Source organism: Calypte anna, chromosome 2 (assembly GCF_003957555.1).
Source record: "Calypte anna isolate BGI_N300 chromosome 2, bCalAnn1_v1.p, whole genome shotgun sequence".
In the NCBI taxonomy this organism is placed as follows: domain Eukaryota; kingdom Metazoa; phylum Chordata; class Aves; order Apodiformes; family Trochilidae; genus Calypte; species Calypte anna.
This window is the reverse complement of record NC_044245.1, coordinates 42251880-42274060: the sequence shown is the minus strand read 5'-3', so window position 1 is coordinate 42274060 and position 22181 is coordinate 42251880. Positions and strand designations below refer to the sequence as shown.

The 22181-nt window shown below is 37.3% G+C and overlaps 1 protein-coding gene across 2 annotated transcripts; it reads left to right on the top strand.

Annotated features, from left to right (window-relative positions):
- The first annotated feature begins 136 nt into the window (after positions 1 to 136).
- TCAIM (T cell activation inhibitor, mitochondrial) lies at positions 137 to 21245 on the top strand. 2 transcript variants are annotated; one of them, XM_030445672.1, is made up of 11 exons: positions 137 to 226; positions 2380 to 2455; positions 5705 to 5840; positions 6367 to 6520; positions 7638 to 7884; positions 9458 to 9580; positions 12222 to 12319; positions 13893 to 13984; positions 16246 to 16478; positions 17025 to 17156; positions 20523 to 21245. In XM_030445672.1, exons 2-11 carry the CDS (start codon positions 2427 to 2429, stop codon positions 20746 to 20748), a joined length of 1470 nt encoding a protein of 489 aa, XP_030301532.1. In that variant the 5' UTR covers positions 137 to 226; positions 2380 to 2426; the 3' UTR covers positions 20749 to 21245. The 2 variants fall into 2 exon arrangements, with proteins under 2 accessions (XP_030301532.1, XP_030301533.1); XM_030445673.1 differs by lacking the exon at positions 137 to 226 and adding an exon at positions 477 to 735.
- The last annotated feature ends 936 nt before the right edge of the window (positions 21246 to 22181 follow it).

The following is a 22181-nucleotide window of genomic DNA, read 5'->3' as shown; positions in this document are numbered from 1 at the left end:
GGGCGCCTGCGCGGCGGAGAGCACCGGGAACGGGGAGCCGGGAGCGCAGGCGCCCCTTTGCCCCGTCCCCCTCCCCTGGCTCCGCCCCCGTCGGGAATTCCCTCGCCCGCCGCGGCCCCGCCCCGCCCGTCCCCGCCCTCTCCCACCGCCTCCGGGGCCGTCAACGGGGGCCGCTGCGCCGGGAGATAGGGATGGAGCCCCGGGCGGGCGCTGTCCGGCCGTGGCGGTAAGGGAAGGCCGGGCAGGGGGCCTCGGGCTCCACCGCGAGGGGAGGTGCTGGAAGGAGGGGATAGAGGGAGGGTGGGTGGGAGGTGAACGGGGAGGAGAGGCAGCGCGACCCCGCGGGGGGCGGCTCGGCCGTCGTCAGCGTTGGTGGACGGTGTGAGGCCGATCCCGGGCTGGGGGGGAAAGGGGGGAGGGCTGCTCTGAAACGGACCGGACCCGTGCGCTCGGGGCGGCCATTGGTGGCAGCGGAGCGGGGCCGGCAGGTGGGCGGCGGGGCCGGGTCCCCCCGTAGGGGCTGCCTAGGGTAGCTCGCACGACAGCCGCCTCGGTGCTGCCGGTAGCCGAGTCCCCAGGCGCCTGCTCGGGCGCAGTGTCTGGACCGAGGCCGTCATCATCGGCGTGCCGTGGAACTGCTCCGGTCCGGCGGGTACGTGCGATCGCCGGCGGTTCGGTGCCTTTTGTAATGCTGGGGGGCAAGGCCCGTAACGCCCCTCCGCAGCTGTTGTGCGGGTGAGTAGCTGTAGGCAGCACTACCTGTAGTGAATTTTAACCTGCATTCCATCAGGGATGTGTTTTGTATGGTTAAAACTATCAGTGGGTGCATCCCTGTAGCTGATTTCCTTTCAAGCAGCGAGACGTTCGGTTTGGCCAGCGCTCCATTTCTGAACGCTGTCGTCTCGTTTATTTTCGTACTGATTTCTTCACGCTGCTTAAGGGTCAAGCGCAGGTAAACAGCTGAAATGGATCATCCCGGTGTGTGTGCAAGTGTCGTGTTTCTAAAGACTTCTGCTTGCAAAATGACTGGAGCGCCAATAATATTTTGTTTGGTGTGAGCGAGCGTATCTTTGAAGTGGGGTGCAGGTGGAGCTTATTCAAAAGCAGGAGGCTTTATTTTTCAACTAAGCAATGTAACAACTTCTAAGCCGTGAGCAGAGCATTTAAAACAAGAAACAATGACGCTTCTGTATGGTTATATAAACTGTCAGCACGGATTAGTGAGATTCTTGAGTTTTTTGCCATCCTCTGTCCAAATCCCTGAAGCTAAAATAACAGAGAGAGAAAACTTTTATTACTGGAGAGCTTATTAATGTATTTAGGTCACTTCGTGATCAGGATTGTGGTTAGAGACACTAAAAATGAAAATACTTTTGTGTTGCCCACCTAGTTGAAAATCAGAACACGGAAAGTAAAAAGCATTTGGGGGGTTATTTTAGCTCAACATTTTTTTCTCACCCTGTTTGCTTCTAGCAAAGTGTCTGTTAAACACTTTATATCCTTTTAAAAGTATATTTGCATAAGTAGGATGCACTTCTAGAGCTTCAGGTGTTTTGCAAAATAGTCCTACAACTATATTGTTGTGTGGGAACAGGGATGGTATTTCTCTGATAACTGCTCACCACAGATGCTTTAAAATGTCAGTCTTAATGCAAACGTTACTTTGAAAAGTGCAAAGAAAAGTTTGGGGTTTTTTTGAAGTGCATGGAAACATGAGAGAACACTGCCAATAGGGACTTTTCCTCATCATCCCCAATAATTATGTATGCTTGCACTCTTGACATGCTAAATGGTTTACCTCCTGTTGGACGACTCACAATTAAAGTTGCATTACTGCTAAAAATTGCTGATGCATTTTTATACGTGCCAGCAAACTTTTAATAAAGATTTGCAGATGTTGTTTTATGATAGTGTCTCTCCCTTTGGTTTTATATTTTGCCCCCATAACACAGTTGGCATAGAAATTTTAAACTGATACTGTTTGTTTTAAAGTTGTGGACTTGGAGTGAAAATTTACATTGGAGTTCAATAGCTGGATTTGTGTTAGTACTTAAAGAAGGCTTCTATTATTTGTTTGTTTCTGTACTTAAGACAAAAATTGAACATCTGGAAGAGTGGGAAACATTTTCAGTAAATAATTTTTTTGGCTCTTTTCCCAATTCTCTTCCCAATATTCAACTTCAAATCAAAATAAGGTACCAACTCTTAATATTTGTAAGACTGTTAGTAGATTAAACTGAAAATGTTCTTATGGAAGATGTTCAGGTTTATGTGTGACTTTAGAAGTTACCAACTGGGATTTTGAGAATGTACTTATAAATTAAAGGGGAAAATACTTATGTCTGTTACTAAACAGGATTTTTTCTCTTTTTTTTCAAGGGAGTTAGTGGATGGCTGAAAGTTGGCTTGACCACTGAGTTGCTGAAATGTTTTGCTGCTTGAGAGCCGTGAGAAGGTATTTCATGTTGCTGGCCTTATTTACCTTTAGCATACGTCTCAATGTTTTCCTAAGACTTGCATATATGTAAAACTGGTTTGGTGTTTTGGTTTAATGTTTATTTCTTTGGCTTTCTCATCTTTATAACTTGAAGCTTTCAACAGTACATCCACAGCTGAAAATCCCCAAAAGCCATATGCTTGTCCTCAAGTGAGATATTAAAAAGGCTCTCAACAAGAGTTTTTAAATAGCTTAATTATGAGAAAATGGTAGTCTAAATCTGAATATGAAATCCAATATATTACTGCATTATTGAGTTATTAAAGCTCAGTGTTTCAAAATGAGTAAATCTATCTGTAATAATGAGCTTAATTTAACAAATCTTTCAGTGCCAAAGTTCTAAGCCAAAAAGTTAAGCTTCAGAGAGATGTGAGGAAAAAGTAAAAAGAAAGCTGAAGTGAATTATTTAATCAATAAATTAAATCTGACCTGGAATATGGTTGCATAATGCAATGTTCTAGTGGAGATTGTATTTCATACTTTCATGAAGCAGAGACGGCTGTCCTCAATGTGATTTTGACCTTGATTTTAACATGAAGCCTTTCTCTGAACTTCAGATAGAAGTGAAGCTCTTGGAACTATCCTTGCTTCTTGTGAGCAAAGCCATAAGCATCTGTCTTGTGTTTTCTCTCTCTAAATTCATTTTAATTCTTGTGTTTTGTCACTTCACTTGAAGGTTGCCTCAGAGTTCTGTCTTTCACCTTCAGCAAATGAATCCTTCCTTCTGTCACGCAGACTAATTTTGGCCTTTGAGCGTTTCTCTTTTAAGCAAGTTCAAAATAGAATTTTGGCTGGAATCCCGAGCCTTCCTATTAGCATGACAGTGTTGTTTAGATACAAAACAAGGGAACTGAAGTTAACCATACTTGGCCGCTTTTCTTGTAGGATACCAGATGGAAGTTTATGATTAATAAACTTGGAAGTATGATTAATAGTTTCCAGGTATGTTGGAACTTTTTTCCTAACTACTGGAAACAGCATGCAATGTAGTTGGAGAGTGGTTGTGGGAAACAGTAGATGAAAAAGGTGAAAGGAGAACTGAGCTCCTTCCTTCCTCCTAGCAGCTGGGCATAGGAGGATGTGGGTTTCTTGCATGGTTGTTAATCAAACTATCAGAGAGGTAGCCGGTTAATTTACTTCTGTTTTCCCTTTGCTGGAAAGAATTTTCCTTTTTACTGCTTTGTGTCCACTTGCTACAAAAAAAAAAAATTTTTTTTTTCCTCAGCAAGATGACTTATTTTGGTGTTTCCAGATCCAAAATGGTAAAACATAAGACCAAGTGGACTTTTATCCAGTGTACATTGCTTCCTTTCTTGACAGGTCAGGTAGAAGGCTTTTTCTTGCATCACTGTGCAACTCTGTCATGTTCTTGTCATTGAGAGCTTTTGTTCTCCATGAAAACATGTTTTTGCTGTAGTACTTCACCATCTCCTCCTATTTTGAGCAGGATCATGGGCTATACTGATTACTAATTGTAGAGTCTTTCTCGATTGGAGCCAGTATGGAAGTAGAAGTGTTTTTCAGTGATATATTTTATCTTTTTCTTTTTTTTTAACCCACAAGCATGAAAGTTGCTTTTAGTCATAACAGTTTGAATTTTCATCAGCTATCTTACATTACAGGTTTTCCATCCTACTTTCCATCTTCTGTTTTCAGAAAGCTGACTTTGAAGACCTACTGATTAAATATTTGTCTACCTCCTAGGCAGAAAACATTAGCTTTAACTGCTTTCGTGTTCTAATTGAAGAGCTGGAAAGGCTGACAGTAAAAAACAAAAAAAGGGATCAATGCATCTGCTTAACAACTCAACTGCTGTAATTTACTCTATTATTTTCCAAATTAGAAATACTGCTAATGAGAAATACTACTGTGTCTAAGCACAAATTTGGGGTTGGTTTTTTTTTTGTTTTGTTTTATTTTATGAAAGCAGTCAGAAAGTAGTCTTGCATGTTTCTGTGGCCAAGACATTTAATTGGTCTAAGATGCTGAACAAATTGCTTACTATTATTAATAAACTTATGAATTTTTTATGTTAAGTGGAAGCAGCTTTGCCTCCTGTTTGCCATCCAGTTTTCCTGTTTGGGACTTGGAGTTTGAATGATACTATGAGGTCTGAAACAGCACTGTATTGCTTTAACAGAGGAGAATCCCTGCCCTTTGGAGTTGCAAACTAAAATGAACACTGATCATGGGGAAAATGGTTGGCCTGTTCAATCTGTTAGTCTGTGAAATCAGCTGAAGGAGAAATTTGGTGTTATATATTTAACCATTTCACCTTTTTTTTTTTTGCTGCTTTTATGTATGCTGTCTCTTGGCATTTAGTTTGCTATCCTGATGTCAGCTTTAAGTTACAGCAAGAAATGTTGTTAGTCTTCAAGTCAGAACTTGATTTTCCTTCCATTTCAGTTGCTGTCACAAAAGTGTGTACTTTGCAGAAATGTTTAGTTTATAGATAGATAATTGGATGCATTAAATCTTTTCTACTTTCTGAACTTTCTATAACTTCTTCAAATTAACTTTTCCATCCGATCTTAAGTGAAACCATTTTATTTTCCTACCATTATAATTTTTTAAATTCTTGATTTCTTATATTTCACTGAAGATTGAAGGGAAAAAGTATTTTTTACTTGATGGCTCTTACAGAAGTGTATGTTTGGGAAACTAGTTTTATTGTTGTTGTTTTTTTAATGAACACAGATGTGTGGACCTTGGAAACTAATGCATAACTTGCTTTGTTGGGTTGTGAGTATTATTCCTAAGTAAAATTTAATATACTTCTGGTACTGCTTGAAAAATACTGGGTTTGGCTTTTACAGTTGGAGGTTCATAAGTGTGGGTTGGTTTTTAAGACCAGCTTCAGCAATAGGTCCAAAAAAATACCACTAAATCTAGTCCTTAGCATTCAGACTGCCTGACTGTTTGTTTTTTTTCATTTGACCATGTTTTGAGAAGGTAGAGGGAGGAAAAGTTAATGTACTTGTTTACATGCCTTTAATCAGCAATTAGCATCCACCATCTCTCAAACCTGTTGTATTTGCTTTGTATAAATACAGTCTTGTATTCCAAAGAGGGCTTCTAATACCGGTTTTAAATGATCATACTTCCAACAGTGAATGTTTACTCCATTCTGTCACATTCTGATGTAGTTTATATCAGTTTATCACTTGACTGGCTGCATCATACATAAACATTTTATTACATTATTAGGTTATGTCTGGAGAAGATACTGCTACAATGCATTCTTCAGTCAAGAACTTTGTCAGGAGCTGATGCCATCAATGCTCTTAGGCCTTTCTATTTTGCTGTGCATCCAGATTTCTTTGGCCAGCATCCCAAAGAGAGGGTAAAAAAATCTTTTAGTGTGCTTTCTTCATAAATGTGTCATATGTCATGGATGGAAATTGTCTGGTTTTCCTGCTGTCAGAAAAACAAAAACAGTGTTAGAATTGAAAATGGTTATTTCCAGAGAACGAAAAGATTCACTTTTTGTTTTTAACAAGGATGAAACCAGTAAACACCTGTTATTTATTAGTCATAGTCTCTGGTTAATTGTTTCAAAGAAAATACTGAATCATTCCAGTCTAACTTGTAATACATATTGCTTACTTTATTACTGAAATGCTGTGGTTTATACTTGAATCTATTAAGCTTGACAGCCTTAAGTGGTGTTTTGGAATGTGCAAGAATGTACATCATACATTTTATTAATGCAAGATAATTTATGCTGAGATTATGAACTATGTCACTACTTGTTAAGAGCAGCTGGTGGTTTGTAAATCTAATCCTGCATGTAAGATAGAAGGTTTAAATGAAAAATGGTCTAGTTCATTGTCTGTAAAGTTTTGTGGGTTTTTTCTTTTTTCAAACAGGAAGTAAATGAAAACTCTCTGAAGAGGTTAAATGGCTACTTGGAAAATCTACAAAAACCAGGATTTCACTCATTTAAGCCAACTCAGCTTACTTTTTATGTAAGAGAAAGAGAACCAAACTCTTCTAATGTTCAAGAATCCTTCAGTGCTTCAGGTGCAGTATCTATCTTCCTGTATTTAAATTCTTTCAGATCATTACTTGTCCATTCATAATGACTTTCCATTGAATAGAATCCTGTCAAAACATTAAAGTATATATTAGATCAGGCAGCTAGAGCCATCCTAAGTCATTAATTATCTTAAGTTTAGAAAACGTTGAAAGAATGACAGATTATGAAGTTGAAGTCAAGTTACAAGATGAGGAAGTAAAAAACACAGGTTGATGTAAATGATAATTTTTCGGCTTTGTCACTTGTACATGGCACAACAGTCAGGTCCTTGTTTTCATTGCAGTTAGTCATTCACAATGTCAGGGTGCTTGGAGGATCAGTAGGAAATTATTCTGTAAGCAGAAGTTGTGTAATATATGAAGCTTTCATTTTCCACATGGTCTCTTAGATCTGAGACAACAGAAAATATTGCTGAGTTTGGAAGCTTTGCATAAAGATTATGCATTTTCTAACAGATACATTTTGTGTTCTGTCTCCTGCTGGTCAAAGCACTTGAACAAATTGTGAGGGACCCTAGTGCTAGAAAGCAAAATGTTTTTCGAGAAAATAGTAATATTATGACCAGCGTACTTAAAATAACAGTTGAACTGGCAGCTGTGTTCTGCTCTGGAGTCATTCTAATGCTTGGTTTTTTTCTAATGGGTAGTGAAGCCCAATAGCTAAGTGATGGGACTTAGTTTTAGCCAGTGTGCAAGTGTAGTTCTTTGTTCTGCATCTTCTGTGAAGAGGTGTTGTAGTACTGTTTCTACAGTAAATTATATCCAAAGTGATCAGGAGTAATGTGAGCTGCACAGAACTTTTGGACAAAATTGCCACTGCCGAAGTAAAAGCACCCTTTTTTTGAGTTATGCTGCATCTGTATCAAGGTTTCAGATTTGTCCAAGGATTCAGATATTTAAACTGATTCTGTTTATATTTTTGGATACTTGACAGCTTTGAAAGTTAAACTGCATGTAACATTTGCAGTGACTATTGAAATAATATCATATTAATTTCCAACTGTGTAAGCCTTGTTTGGGTTCTTTTAAGATGATAGGTGTAAATGCATTTTAAATAACTTCAATAAAATAATGCTAATTTTGTGGGACTTCTATTTTACAGGGTTTCGAGCCGTCAGTTTTACATTACACACTAGGGATCTCCTAAGCACAGTATTAGATATTCTCAACTCCTGCAGTTTATCAACAGAGCATATTCAAAGTTTGAATATGAGCTCTCAGTCCCACAAGGAAGCAAAAAGCACTGTGAACAGACCTATCAAATGGGATAAGACTTATTATTCATTTACGGGATTCAAGGATCCTGATGAGGAACTAGAACAAGCCCCCAGAGTGGAAACAACTTTAATGTATGTAAGGCTTTTATTTAACTCCTATTTTGTAAACTAAATTGGTCTTAGTGTAATGTTGAGCTTTTTAAAAGCAATCGGCAAGCATTCTAAACAACACAAAGCTTTATTGTCCAGTGTGTAATTCTGTCACACTTTTCATAATTAAAGAGAGTTCAAATGGGCTCCTGGGATAACTGGAGCTAGCTAAGCTCATGCATTTTTGTTTCTTCATGTTTGCTCAGTCTAGTTTTGGTTGGTCTAGTTTTTCAGTTTTGTATTGTAATTCAGGAGGCAGAGACTCCAAGTAGCTACTTAACTCTTTCAGTTTTTCAGTAACAAAAAATATATGGATATTACATTTATTGCTAGTATTTCATGATCATGTTCTGTTTGGGGTGAGAGATAATACATGAAAACTAAGGCTAGAATATTTTAATTTGCTAGGTATCTCAGTGTTGCACTTCTGATTTGCTTTTAAGCCTTCTAACCTAAATATTAAATTTAGGCAATTATAAATACTGAACTTGTATTAAATGCAGCTTGTTGCATATTCATTGTTCATGTGCTCATTGTTTATAAAATATGTATGTGTGCCATTTGGGGAAAGGTGAAAAATACTGCCTTGAAAGCCTTTTTTGTTAAAATGAGACAGGTACCAATTGAAATAAATGCTAAACTGGGGTGGTACCTCTCATCCTGCCTAGTACCTCACCATAAAACTACTGTAATATATGCTACTGTAAAAAACTTAGCTGAGATTTAACAGACTGCAGATTGTTTTTACTTTTACACATTTACAAGAAATACCATGAACCATATATTAGCAGTCTGGGCTTAACACTTAGTCACTTTGCATTCAGCCTCTCTTACTGCTTCTGATTTTGCATTTTTCTGCCTAGAATACAGTGTGAAAATTGAAATATTGGTAAAAATAAGAATATGATAATAAGTTTATGCTATGGACAAAGGCTAGTTTTCTTAAACACTGGCTTTTTCCTAGAAATGGAATGATCTGTTATTTGAAAGTTTTAGGTGTATTCCATGAGTCCTGTTTGTCTGGTTGTGATTATTGACAAAAGAACTGTAAAACTTTGACTTGTTTAACCTGTGTTTATCTCAGCTCTGTAAATTAACTAACTCAGCCCTTTAGTACCACCTCCCCTAATTTGATAGTTCACTGTAATCACTTTGGTTGTTGGTTGTTTTGGGTTTTTTTAAAGGCAAATGTGTGGGAGTCTTTTTTATTAATTCACTAAGTTCTGAAGCTGCCCTCCTTAATCACATTAACCTGCTGCTTTACACTTTTCATACCTCCGGTTTTTACAGTTGTTACAGTGTCAGTGTCTTTTGGTTCAGTTTGATTCCCTAGTTCCCCCCTAAGAACATTAAATGCCAGGTTTTCCTTTGTAGATATCTGAATGTGAAACATTTAGCAATTTCAGTTTCTGTCCTCTACTTTAAAAAAAAATCCCTTTATCTGGTAACCTGAAATAAAGTGTTCATGTTAATGGTAAGAATTCCATTACTTGTACTACATGAAATAAAATACAGCATGCCTCTACTCCTGGGTTTTTTCCTCCTCTTCTTTCAGATCCTGGCTAGATGATAATGAAGCAAGTGCAGTAAAAAAGCTGAAAAAGAGTTTGCCACTTAGAAAAGAACTAGAACGTTTAAAATTTGATCTCTCTCACCAACTTCAGCTCTCAGATATCAGGTAATAAATTAGATCAGTTGGACTTAATTTAAGTCAGTCAAAGGGAGAAAGTGATGTGTAATGCTACACCACGAGCTTTGAAGGCTTATTCCAGCAAATCACCTACATTTCATACCTGTAAAAGTGTTACTGCACTGTATAATATTTTTGTAGAATTCTGTTGGGACAAAATTTTCCTGTTACAATTTGCTCAAAAAACTGTAGTATTTGTAACTAATAACGTAGGCTTCAGCTGAAACAAACACATAAGCACTTGAAATAGGTGCACCTGTGCATGTGCATTAGTTTGGGTGTTTTGCTGGGTAAAATTGCACTTCTGAGTTCAAGTGAATATCCACAAAGGTAATTAGATTGGCAGCAAATGCAACTTTGCACATGGCATATTGACATCCTGTGATGGCTTAGTAAAACTTGTTCTTTCTGCTGTCTTGTTTCCTACACTTCAGAGCAGGTGGAGGATTTTTTTTCTTGTAAGGGCTGAGTACAGTGGGTGATCTTGATTCTTCAGGATATTTTCCAGAAAATTATTTATGATTCTTTTTAAAATTTTGTGCCTTCAAATGAGGATGTTCTGAAGTGGGATATTCAGGATGGGAAAATGGTAGTGAGGGTATTCAACAATGTAAAAATAAACTTTGGGGGATGATTTCAAAGGCTAGAAAAACTATGTTTTTCTTTTAACCAGATAAGAGATAACTGGAGCTTCTGAAATCATGCTTTTGTTCCTTTCACCCTATAGAAGATCCTGGTTTCCTTTAAGATGAAGCCACTTTTTTTGAACAGGATTTCTAATCCTGTGCAGCTGTGTTGTGGTGGGGGTTTAAGTTTCTGAAACACTTAAGCATTAAATGCCAAGGTTTGGTTTTATTCATGGCTTGTATTTAATTTTCTTATAGTTTGTGCTTTTAAAATAAACTAAAGCTGTTGTGTTCTGTGAAGAGTTATTAACCTTCCAAGGGCTATGTTGCTGTAGTTAAGAAAAGGTTGTGTCAGAAATCTGGCAGACAAGCATCTTGGACCACTGCTATTGTTATTTGTGGTCCTGCAGCCTGATGCTACTGTTCACCTAGGTTTGGAAAAATAAGGGGGTCATTGGCTTTATTCCATGTATAAATTTCAGGCAGCTGAAGACAAGGTAAGCTCTATAAGCTACCCTTTTATGTTCTTCTCTGATGCTACTGAAAGCAAAGCAAAATTGCTAGGTAACAGTAAATGGTTATTAGAATGACTTGCATTGTAATAGATTGAATTGCCTCATAAGTGCTGTAGTGCCATTTTCTGCATCTCAGTGGGTTTTTTACTAGTTAGGTTTCTCTAAATGAGGTGGTGTACATTGACCCTAGGTGACAGCTATGCACCCACACAGCTGCTCATTCATGCATCCCTGGTGGGGTGGGACAAAGAGAATAGGAAGAATGAAAACAAGAAAACTTATGGATCAAGGTAGAAGTTTATAGGTGAGGGGAAGCAAAGCTGTGTTTTCAAGTACAGCAAAAGGAGAAATTCATTCACTACCCCCCATTGGCATGCAGGTGTCGAGCCTCTTCTGGAAAGCAAGACTTCAGCATGTGTAATGCTTGCGTGGGAAGTCAAATGCCATAGTGGTGAGGGTCCCCCCTTCCTCCTGCTTTCCCTGAGCATCTGTTGCTGACCATGACTTTGTGTGGTATGGAATACCCCTTTGATCAGCTGGAGTCACCTGTCCTGGCTCTGTTTCCTCTCACTTTGTTTTCCCAGTAAAAGTGAAAAACTGGACACTGCACAAGAGCCAGAACAGTGGTGTGTTATCAACTGTTGTGGTAAAAAATACGAAACACAGGGATACTGTGAATAAAATTAACTGCATCCCAGGTAGACCCAGTACAATAAGGGAACAGTAATTTCCTATTTTGATGCAGTTTTATATCAGCTAGAACTTTGTAAAAGGATTTAATTTTCCAGTACACTGGGACAACTTTACAATGTTTGAAATGCTTTTTGGAATTTAGTTTGGAGTTTGTCTGTTATGGAAGAGATGTCAAAACTATGTGTATTAAAGTCACCAATGAAAGGCCTGGTTCCTTCATGGTTTAAAAAGTTATTCCACTGAAAAATACTATCATATATATATATATATGTGTGTGTGTGTGTGTGTGTGTGTGTGTGTGTGTGTATCAACTTGCCCCTGGATTCATAGTAATGTTTTGGGGCTATGAACTCAAAGGGGAGAAAAAGACTGCTCCTCTAAACAAACATTGTACAGTTTATAAACAGAAACTGTATGCCACATGACTGAACTAAATACTGGGTTGTCTGTTACTAGTTATATTCTAACCCCCTTATTGAGTGGAGGGATCTGCAAATTGTTTGCTGTCTATCAGATGTTAAATTTATTTTTCCTATATCTGGATTTATTCCTTTTTTAATTTTATATTGTCATGCACTTCAAGAAAGGCTATGAAATTTTGTGTAGGCTTTTTATCTGTTCAAATAATATAGGACACAGCCACCTTTTGGTGGCCTTTGCTTTTGTTACTGTTGTTTGGTATTTTGTTTGAGTTGTATCTGTTATTATGCTTTCAGCTATATCAACTTCTGTGATTTAATCTTTTTTTTTAAATAACATTGAAAGTGAAATGCTTTCTTTTTTATTTTTATTTAGGTGGCAGAGAAGCTGGGGTATTGCTCATCGCTGTAGCCAACTACACAGTCTGGGTCGCTTAGTTCAACAGAGACCTGAAGTATTAAAGAATGTTAAAGGTATTTCTGTTGCTTGTTTCATATATCCTAATATAGTATTGATTCAAAGATGAGAAAGAGTCTTCTGTGATAAGGGAGCTCTAGTTCTTTTCAAAAATGCTTTTGATAACTGGAAAAGCAAACCTGCCAGGCTTACTGAGAAGCTGTTGAGAAGTTATTTTTTAAGCTACAAGGTGTTTTTAAAGTGACCTTTCTTTGCAGTTCATTCACTACACTCAGCTTCTATTTTACTTCTTAGTAAATGTGAACCAAGTGAGTTGAAGGCACTAGACTTAAGACTAACAATGGAAGTAAAAAATCCAGACTGAACTTCTGAAAGGGTGGAGGTAGCAATCTGTGGTAGGTTCAAGACAAAAATGTGAGTAGTAAAGAGTCAGTATAAGAAGGACTTGCTAGAATTCCTTTGGAATAATATTTTCTTCACTTTCATGCATGTTCCATAAAATACTTACATGTAAGTCTATTTTCTTAGCTAAAATAGTCTGTTAACCTTCTCTCTCATACAGCTATTTGACCATGGCAGTCAGAAGCTGTTTCCTCTAATTTTAACTCTACATTTTATGCCTGTCTGCAAGTACTCAGTTTTGAGTGGCTTTCATTTGAGGGTTTATCTAATCCTTTGTCAAAAGGCAGAGTGGGTAGGACAGTTAAGAAGTAGTTTTAAATTGTATCAGGTTTCAAATTAGTTTCTTTACTTAAGTATGCTAAGGATTTAAAGTGCAAGAGCAATCTGTCTTGTGAACCTGCTGTAGTTTCCATCTTTGAAGATCTTTAATAATATACTGAGCAAATACCTGTCAGTAATTATACAGGTACAGTTGATCTTGCCTTGGGGTACAAGGATGGACTAGATGCCTCAAAGTCAGTGTTGCTCTTAAGGATTTTGGAAAGCTGATCTCTGAGAGCAAGACCTTCTGTATAAGCCTTGTCTTGTAGATTAACACATCACACAAAACTCATGGAAGTTTATTTTAATAAATAATTGCCTTGAAAGTCTTTCTACTTCACTTAGAAAAACCATACTCAGACTAAAAACTGATTTGTCCCCTCAACAGTAATCCTAGTATTATCCTTTTATGCTCTCTCTAGCCTTTCTTAAAAATAGAGCAAAGACCTAATATTAAAGCATTTCTTCCAGATTGCATATCACAGAGGTAGCATTGAGTGGCTCTGCTAATAATTCTTTGACCAATCTTTGCCTTTTTATATACTTTATGTATATAGCATGTATTTCCTTCTGTATTTTTGATCTGTAGCGACTCTTTGAATATGCTGTCTCTTGAGATTTTTTCTTATTTTAAAAGTAGTCTCTGTAATAAACAAGTCTGGTTAATTAAATATCTATCAAATCCAAACAGGGAGAAGGCAAATGCTAGGTAAGGTAATTCTTGAACTGGAGTTTTCAAGAATCACTCTTTTACCAACTTTGAGTAAAGCAAAAGCACCTACTTGTGTGTGTTTGTGCTGCAGAAATGTGTTGCTTCTGACATAATAGTAGAGTAGCTAAGTTTTTAACAATTCTGAAAATAATTGCAATAACCCAAATTAGTAAAGCAATCTGTTTTATCTTTAGGACGCACGGTGGTGTTTACAGACCGTTCAGGTATGAGTGCAGCAGGCCACATAATGCTGGGGACCATGGATGTTCACCATCACTGGACCAAAGTAAGATGTCAAAGTAAATGATAATGCCTCTTGTAATGACATTCTTTTTAAAATTCTAACCAAAATATTGGTGCAGAATAATTAATGAGGAGTATTTTAAAGCACACACATAGCTACTGTGTTTAGTCTAAGTATACATTGCAGTCTAAATTTAATTCTGTGATATGTTATTACTAACAGCAATCTTTGTCATGTCTTAACTGCTGCTTTCACTATCAAGTCAGCCCCCTGATCAGATATAAAGAACACTAATTTGTTATGCAGTATACCAGTCTATGCAACGAGTGCTGACAGAGTATCTCATGATCCATAAAGAGCTTATTCCCATGAAGAATTTAGGACTCCTGTTTAGATTTTTTGTGAAAATGGAATTTAAAGAAAGCTGTGAAGTGATCGTTTCAGTGAACGGCTGCATACCAACCCTGTCACTTCACATTGTTCTTTTAGGCTGATAATGTGGATTTTGCACAAATATATCTTTAGTGACTATGCAAATTTTTCTGTTGCTTGTGTAAAGCTCAGACTTGGCATCCTGGCATGTCTGGCATTCTAAATGGTATTCTATTTACAAATAAAATACATAGTGATATCAGCATGTCACTTAAAGAAAATATCTTTAATCTGGTTTGTTGAAATATTATTGGTAGAACTATGAAAAATATTTCTTTGTGAAGAAAATTGGTGGGATTTCATAAGGGGGAATTTCCCCCAGCTAGAATAAAAGAATATTTCATTTCTGTATTCTAGTAAATAAATAATATGAGAAATGTAGCATTTAATCTGAAGTGTTCTCTGGTGGTTGTTTGAAGTTTTACCTATATATGTTTCACTGAGGGGAAAAAACAAACCATGGTTTGTTAGTGTGAATAATTTACACAGAACTTAAACTGAGAAACTAAAATTTAATGCAAAACTTTCTCCTCTGAGGTTAGAGAGTACTGATTGTCATTGAAATAAAAGTGTTCTGATGAATACCAATATAAATACTTTCTTCCTTGAAAAGATAAATGCTTCCCCTTTTTTGGAGAGATTTTCTGAAGGGATCATATATCTGCACAAGGTGTTGTGCAGGTGGGGGATCGTGTGTACTTAGTTGTGGTGATGGTAATTGCCTTGGAAGGCAAAGGAGAGATATGTATTTTAACCTGAAATCAAAAGGTTTTTACTTGAAAATGCACTGAAAGTCATGTTAATTGATACACAGAAAAAGTCAGGAAAAATGTTTTTGAGGTTAATTAGTTGCTTGGTTTTTAGGGAGAAGAAATTTTTGTCCAGTTCTAACCCATTTTTAGAAGCAGTCCTAAGTCCTAAGTGCTATTACTTTTTGTTACTAATTCTTAGAAAAAGGAAGCAGTAGAATAGTGTACAGGTCAGTTTGTAGAATGATTGATCCGAGGTACAATAGTTAGAGAATTTTTGCCATTTTTCTCTTTAACAAATGCAAATGCTGAACCAATGGATTTCATTGTGCCAAAAACTTGGGATTCTCCTAGTCTCTTGTCTTTCTAAGGAGATTATTCTGAAATAACTTCTTCCAGCAGCAGTATTTTTTTCTATGAAAACTGTTACAGTAATAACTGGGTAGCTGTTATGTAGAGGCTACTCCTATGGACTTCCCCTCTTCACTTTTTTCACTGTTTCAGTTTTCTCCCTATTGTACCTTCCATGTCTTGACTTAGGTCTGATCACTTCTTAACCTTCTCTGGTAAAAATTTTGTAGATTACAGATCTGTTACCTTTCTCCTTTCTCATCTTCCTTTAGACTCAAGATGAGCTAAGGTATCATCCATATCTTTGGAAAGAACTAGTTCCAGCTACAGAGACTTCTTTTTTGAGAAACGTGTAAATTAAGTTGGCAAAACCACTTTTGACTGTATGTGGGATAACTCTACAACTAGAACTGTGGTGATAAACTTTTTATGTATGCCTCAGATTAATTTTTTTTTTTAATCTGAAACTTAATTTGTGAACATATAGAGGAAGAGGACATCCAACAATCCTATTACAGCCCTTTGGTGCCTTTATAGTATAGATACTGAAAATACTTAAAAGCCTATTTCATTGGATTTTGCCCTAAAATGTATATACTTGATATTTCTGATTTTTTTTTGTATTCTTTTGTTTTATTCCCCTTTCCCTTAGCTTCCATGTTTGCATTGTTACATATCTCCTCTTCTATGGTTTTTGGTTTTTTTTTTTCCATTTCTTAATTTCAAGTTTTTATGCTTTGTAACATAGGAAATGTTTGTGTGTGTGCACAGATTTTTGAGAGATTGCCAAATTATTATAAACTTCAAAAAAGGCTGATGCTGTTGGAAGATCGGATAAGCCAGCTCCTGGGAGGCATACAAGTAATATATATTGAAGAACTGCAACCCCTGTTGACTCTAGAAGAGTACTACGAGACTCTGGACTCTTTCTATAATAAATTATGTGACAGTAGACTGCCTTTTCATCCTCGCAGTCTGCGAGGCTTGCAGATGATTCTGGAAAGGTAGGTATTTGCAGGAAAAGGGTTTTTTTTTTCTTTTAAAGCTTTTATTCTTTTTTTGTTGTTGTTGTTACGCTGGCTAATGTTCTCAGTAGGAAGAAAACTGTTACAATCTCAGATTTTTATTATGTCAAAGTCTTTTTTTCTGAAGATTGTAAGCGCCCATTATGGGTTAAGAAGGAAGCAGATTGAAGAAAGTCCTGCTTAATTTCATCCAAGTTAGAGTCAAAGCTCTGCCTTCATCATATAGTGTTGTGCTGGATTAAATCAAAGGTTTTGTGCTGTCAGGTTAAAACTGAGTTGTGTATAAGGGTATTCCTGGTCATCTTTCTTAAAGATTGCTTACAGTTGCTTTTGAAATGTAACTTTTTTAAAAGCTTGATGTATTATGTTTTTGTATTCTCATGAACCAGATTAATTGTTTTACCAATTATTTTAATTATGATCAATTCATATCCTTTTCAGAATGAATTCTGAAATTAATTCATTTAAGTAACTTGCTTTAACTAAATGATACTTTGTTTTTTTACTTCCATTATGTGTCGTTAGTGACAGATATTCACCAAGCTTACATGAATTTGGGCACTTTATGATCCCAACGGTTTGTGATCCAGCAACTCTTCAATGGTTTATTTTTGCCAAAGCACAAGAAGCAAGAGAGAATCTGAAAAGGAAGGAGAAGTAAGTGTTCATATGGATGCATTTAGCTCATGAAAATATTTGCATGTTATATGTTTTCTTTGGAGGAAAATGAGGATACTTTAAAGAATGTATTTGTGCTCTTTTGTTGTAAACCTTCTGTTTATAAAACACCATTTTGCCTGTCGTCTTTACTAAGTCAAAAATGTCATTGTTCAGTTAGCACAGCTGTTAGAAATTCTCTCCTTCCAGTTACAGAAACAGTTTATTTATTCAGAAATAGAAGATCTTAGCTTGCAAGACAAAGTTACATAATTTTTTTTTTACAATTACCCCACCAAAAGGCGAGGTGGTTTTTTTTTAAGGCAGAGACCTCTTTATTGAATAAGAAAAGAAAAAAAACTTATACTGTTAGTTAAATAGTGACAAGAAAGCCATAAAATCTAAAAATAACTGAGGCAGGCTAGAAGATTACTTTGTAGTTTGTCAGTTAATTGAGATAAAGATTAATTAGCACCTAACACAGGGAGTAAAAAAAGCTGGGGTATAATTGGGATATATTGGGTTATATTGAGAGAAATACCTACTTCGTACTCTTTCATGGATGTGAGTAAGATGGGAGAGATGACAATAGCAAGTCAGTACCACAGTGTTAAGCCTATGACTTTTAATATCCATCAGAACTGTAAATTTTGTGCTTGATCTTGTTTGTGTCTGAGAATTAAGAGCATGAAGTAGAAATTCTGGTTTTATTTTTAATAAATTACTATGATGGGTAGCTGCTGTTACTGCCCTTTTAAAGGCAGTAAGTTTATTCTTCTGCTTTGGAAAGATTTTAATGATGTAGCAAAATGTCACATTGTTGTGAGCATTTATATGATGTATAGATCCAGGTATTTTTTGGTTAAGGCTATTTTAGGCATGAGTCTTCCTTGAAGGCTTTATGGGTTTGGTTCTGTTAAGACCCGATTATTTGGGAGGATATATTTTGGAATTAGACTTCAATAAAATGGGGGCTTGTTGGAATTTCTCCATAACCCTAGAGCAGCTTTGAAGTTAAATTATTTTTGCCATTTAAGTTTTAACTGCTGAGTAGCTCTCTATGTAGCTATCCATATGTGACAGCTGGTAAAGTACTGTCTGTAGAGGATCTCAGGGATGTTGTAGCAAATGTATGCATTTGCATCTGGGTAATTCACTCTCCAAAAAATCTCACACTACACCACATTATAAAGACAATATCCAGGATATATGCAGAGCTCCTCTCAGAGGATAAGCAGCTGTTTTGTAAGAGTTTAAGAGCCAAGCTACATCTCAGCTCTTCTGTTGTATGTTGGATGATGCTGGTCTGTATGAAGTAATAAAGAATAACTATACTTATTCATGATGAAGGTCTGTAGTCTGTATCTATCATCCATTAGCTGTTGTGAAGGCCATAGGAATAGAGAAAAAAGGTGTTTTTTTAACTGTCTACTCCTTCCCAGTTTCTGACTGACAACACTTGAGGAAATACTTGAAGCTGCAAAACAGTATCTCATGTTAAGAGAGTTCAATAGATTAACTTTTTTTTTTTATCCCCTTTTTTTCTCTGGCGAGAAGTGCACAGTTGAATTGCATATAGCATATATGTATGAAGGAGGGAAGAAGTGTTTATAGACCCACAGCTTGGTGATTTCATTTGTCATTCTCTTGTTCTTATGCTGTAGGAAATAAGAAACAGTCATTCTGTATTTATCATGTCTACTTTTTTTTTTTTTTGTGGATATGTCATATTTCCACTTTTCTTTTTATTGGAGATGAAAACTGCTTTTCCACTAAATGCTTCCTTGAGCTGGACCTGTTCTGATTTTCTTTAGCCTCCTGTTGTTGTTCAGGGGACCTAGAGATAAAATATTTTGGGATGTACTGAATTTACTTGGCACATGCAGATGAATGTTTTACATGCAGTAAATAGCGTAGCATAGCTGGAATTCTGTCTGATTTGATGCACTAGGAGTTTAAACACTACTGCTCTAGAAAATCATCTTAACTGTGTGGACGATATCAATTTTCTAGTAATGCAGGATTTACAGAATCACAGAAAGTGATTTAGTGTCAATCTACTTCTCCTTCCCTTGTTTATGTCAAGTATTGTTTTAGAGGTGAAGTCTTCTTGTGGAAATGACTAAAAATGAACCTGCAGTTCTCACTGTGTCCAGCTGACCTTATCCTTCAGGGGAGCCTGATGCTTCACAGAGTGGGAGAGTTTGGTGCTCAGATATTAGAGAATGTACTCAGGAGGGTGGCATGGATACGGTCAGTAGCGAGGCTTGCTCCAGTTTAACTCACTGGCCCAAATCATCCCTGGCTGCAAGAGCTGGGTAGGGCTCTTACACAGCCATCTGAGTGCCTCAGCAGAGGGTAATGCCTCAGAAGTACACAAAGATATCTTACTGAGCTCTGGAAAGAGCCCCTAAAGTAGTGTTTTTAAGCAAGCCGAAGTCTCAGTAGCTGTGTCTGTGCTGAGCTTGGACTGGTTCACATCCCAGTGGCTCTGCAAGCACACTGCTGCTGCTGCTTTGTAGCTCCTACCCTGTTCATCACAGGCTCAGTGTTGTTGGGCAGCAGTGGTGCTGCCTCTGCAGCCAAGCTGTCTCTAGAAGAAGTGTAGCAATGTTACTATGGCACAGTGCCTGAGCTCGTAAGGCTTGCTCAACCTGACCTGTCTCTGCATCAGATGATCAGTCATAGGTCCAGTGACTCTTAATTCTGCACATAACTCTATATCTGACTCACTTGAGTTTGCCACATAATGTCTTCTCGCTCTGGGGTAAATGTAGAAAAATAATCTCTGAGCTATGAATTCAGTATTCATGAAATCATAGAATCATTGAGGTTGGATAAGATCTTTAAGATCCATGAGTCCAACCAAATCCATATACTTCTGCATTTACTAAGTTGCTGACACATTAAACATGCATTGTTTAACATGACTGTACCTGTCATCTGTTATTTTTAATAACATGCAGAGTAACAGTGTTAGTTAAGTTGACAGAGTAGTTACTAATGTGTTTTGATTCTTAAAGCTTATGCTTTCAAGTTACTTAAGTACTTTAATTCCTTGCACTATAAATGGAGCCTCATAGGATTTTTATTTTGGTATTTTTCCAAGTTACCTGGCAAGGAAAATGCTTTCAAATGTGACTTCAGATTTCAAATGCTATTGCCTGTAGTCATAGAAGCATGTTCAGTGTAGCCCCTGAGGTAGACAGGGGTATCAAGCTGCACAAAAATCTCAGCTGTACCATAGCTGTACATGAAGCAGCACATTTGTTCACACGTGTATAACCTCCAAATAATACTTCAAGTATTTTTTTTTTAAGAGCTTGGGTTCTAATTTTGTCACTGTTTATTGTCTTCATTTGCCAGGATGATGATCACAGAAAAAGAGCTAATGGATACTTCCACTGAAAAATTTTCTTTGGATCGGCTTTATAAGGAGCCGGGTGTTTCCAGTGCTCAGATGATAGATTGCTGTAAGAGGCTGCTGGAAGAATCCCTGCCCTACCTACACGGCATGCACCTTTGCATTTCACATTTCTACTCCGTGCTGCAAGATGGAGACCTGTGTATACCTTGGAACTGGAAAAACTGAGCACATATCTGGTTATCAGATGAATTGTTTATTTTCTGTAAGAGGCTATAAATATGAATGTTTTTAAGAGTAAATTATTTAAATCTGTATTTTGATAGCGGTATTCGACCCACAAGTTTTTGTTCTAACTGCTGCTCTAAGAGTCCTGGAGTCCTAGACAATTTACACAATGTGCAGTATTGCCAGTTCTGGGGAAGACATCTGTACATTTTCCATACTACTGTAGGAGTCTCAGTGTATGGTAGCAGTTGTGAAACGGCATTTTTTGTAGTGAATTATGAAAATACATTAAACTGCAAGTCTGCAAAATTGTGGATGTGTATTTTTTAATATACAGCAATATTGCCAGACAGATCATATTTAATAAAGTGTACTACTTAAACCAGACGTTACATGTTATCTTAAGGGATTCATTGAATGCAGAAGTGGAGTCCCTAAGTTACCTGGTGGCAATATTGACATTTCATTTTGCTGCCAATCACTGAACTAAAAAAAAAGGGGGAAAAAACCATCAGGGAGACATACAGTAGAGTTTAATATGCTGGTCCAATATTGTTGTGTTAGAATTTCAAAATATGCCAGTGGTACTCTCTGCTCTTGCTTTAAAGATGTCATTCTCTTTTTGTTTGGCATTTGCTCCATAAATGCAGACAATCCTCTTTACTTACACTAAAACAGATTGCAAATCCCATTCACGACATTTAAAAGCTGAGTAGTTTAATGTGACATCTAAGGAAAGGAAGCATTGATCTGTGTGGGATTGTCTGCAAGAGTAAGTAATACCTAGTGAGAGCAAGGAGTTTGCACTAAGGCAAACATGTGTCTCCTTACTCATAGTTTATTCATTGAAAAAAAAAATATATAAGCACTTTGTAATCCATGCTACTTTGCAAAAAATATTTTTCAGAGATCCAACTGCTTGACGTTTCTGGACTTGAAAATGTCTGAGGGAGGTATAGTAGACTCCAGAGCCTGGTGCAGTTCTGCAAGGACTGACACTAAGGTCCACAGAAAGCAGTGAGTAGACCTAGTGACACTCTGTGGTGTAGAGTAGAGTGCTGGAACTGGCTAGAGGAGAAGACTCAAGCTGAAATGAGCCATTATGAAATAAAGCTTGAGATGTTTCTGCAAGTAAAATGGAGCAGTGGAGACCCTGACCTAGAATGAGGGTCAGAGTAAACAAGAACAAGGAATGGGACTGAGTTGAAATGTGAAAGCATTGGAATTAGTTGCTGTTAAACATTTTCAGTCTGGGATAGATCTGAAGACTCTCACCATTCCTTCTAAGGAGAAGTAGCCAAAATCCTCTGGCAAAATGTGCCACCCCTCAAAGGGTGTCATGGTTACATTGGGGGTCTCTTGTCTCTGCAGTAGGTCAAAGAGTTTCAGTCCTACTGCTATCTTACCAAGGGGGTGGTCAGCTCAGGTGCTGT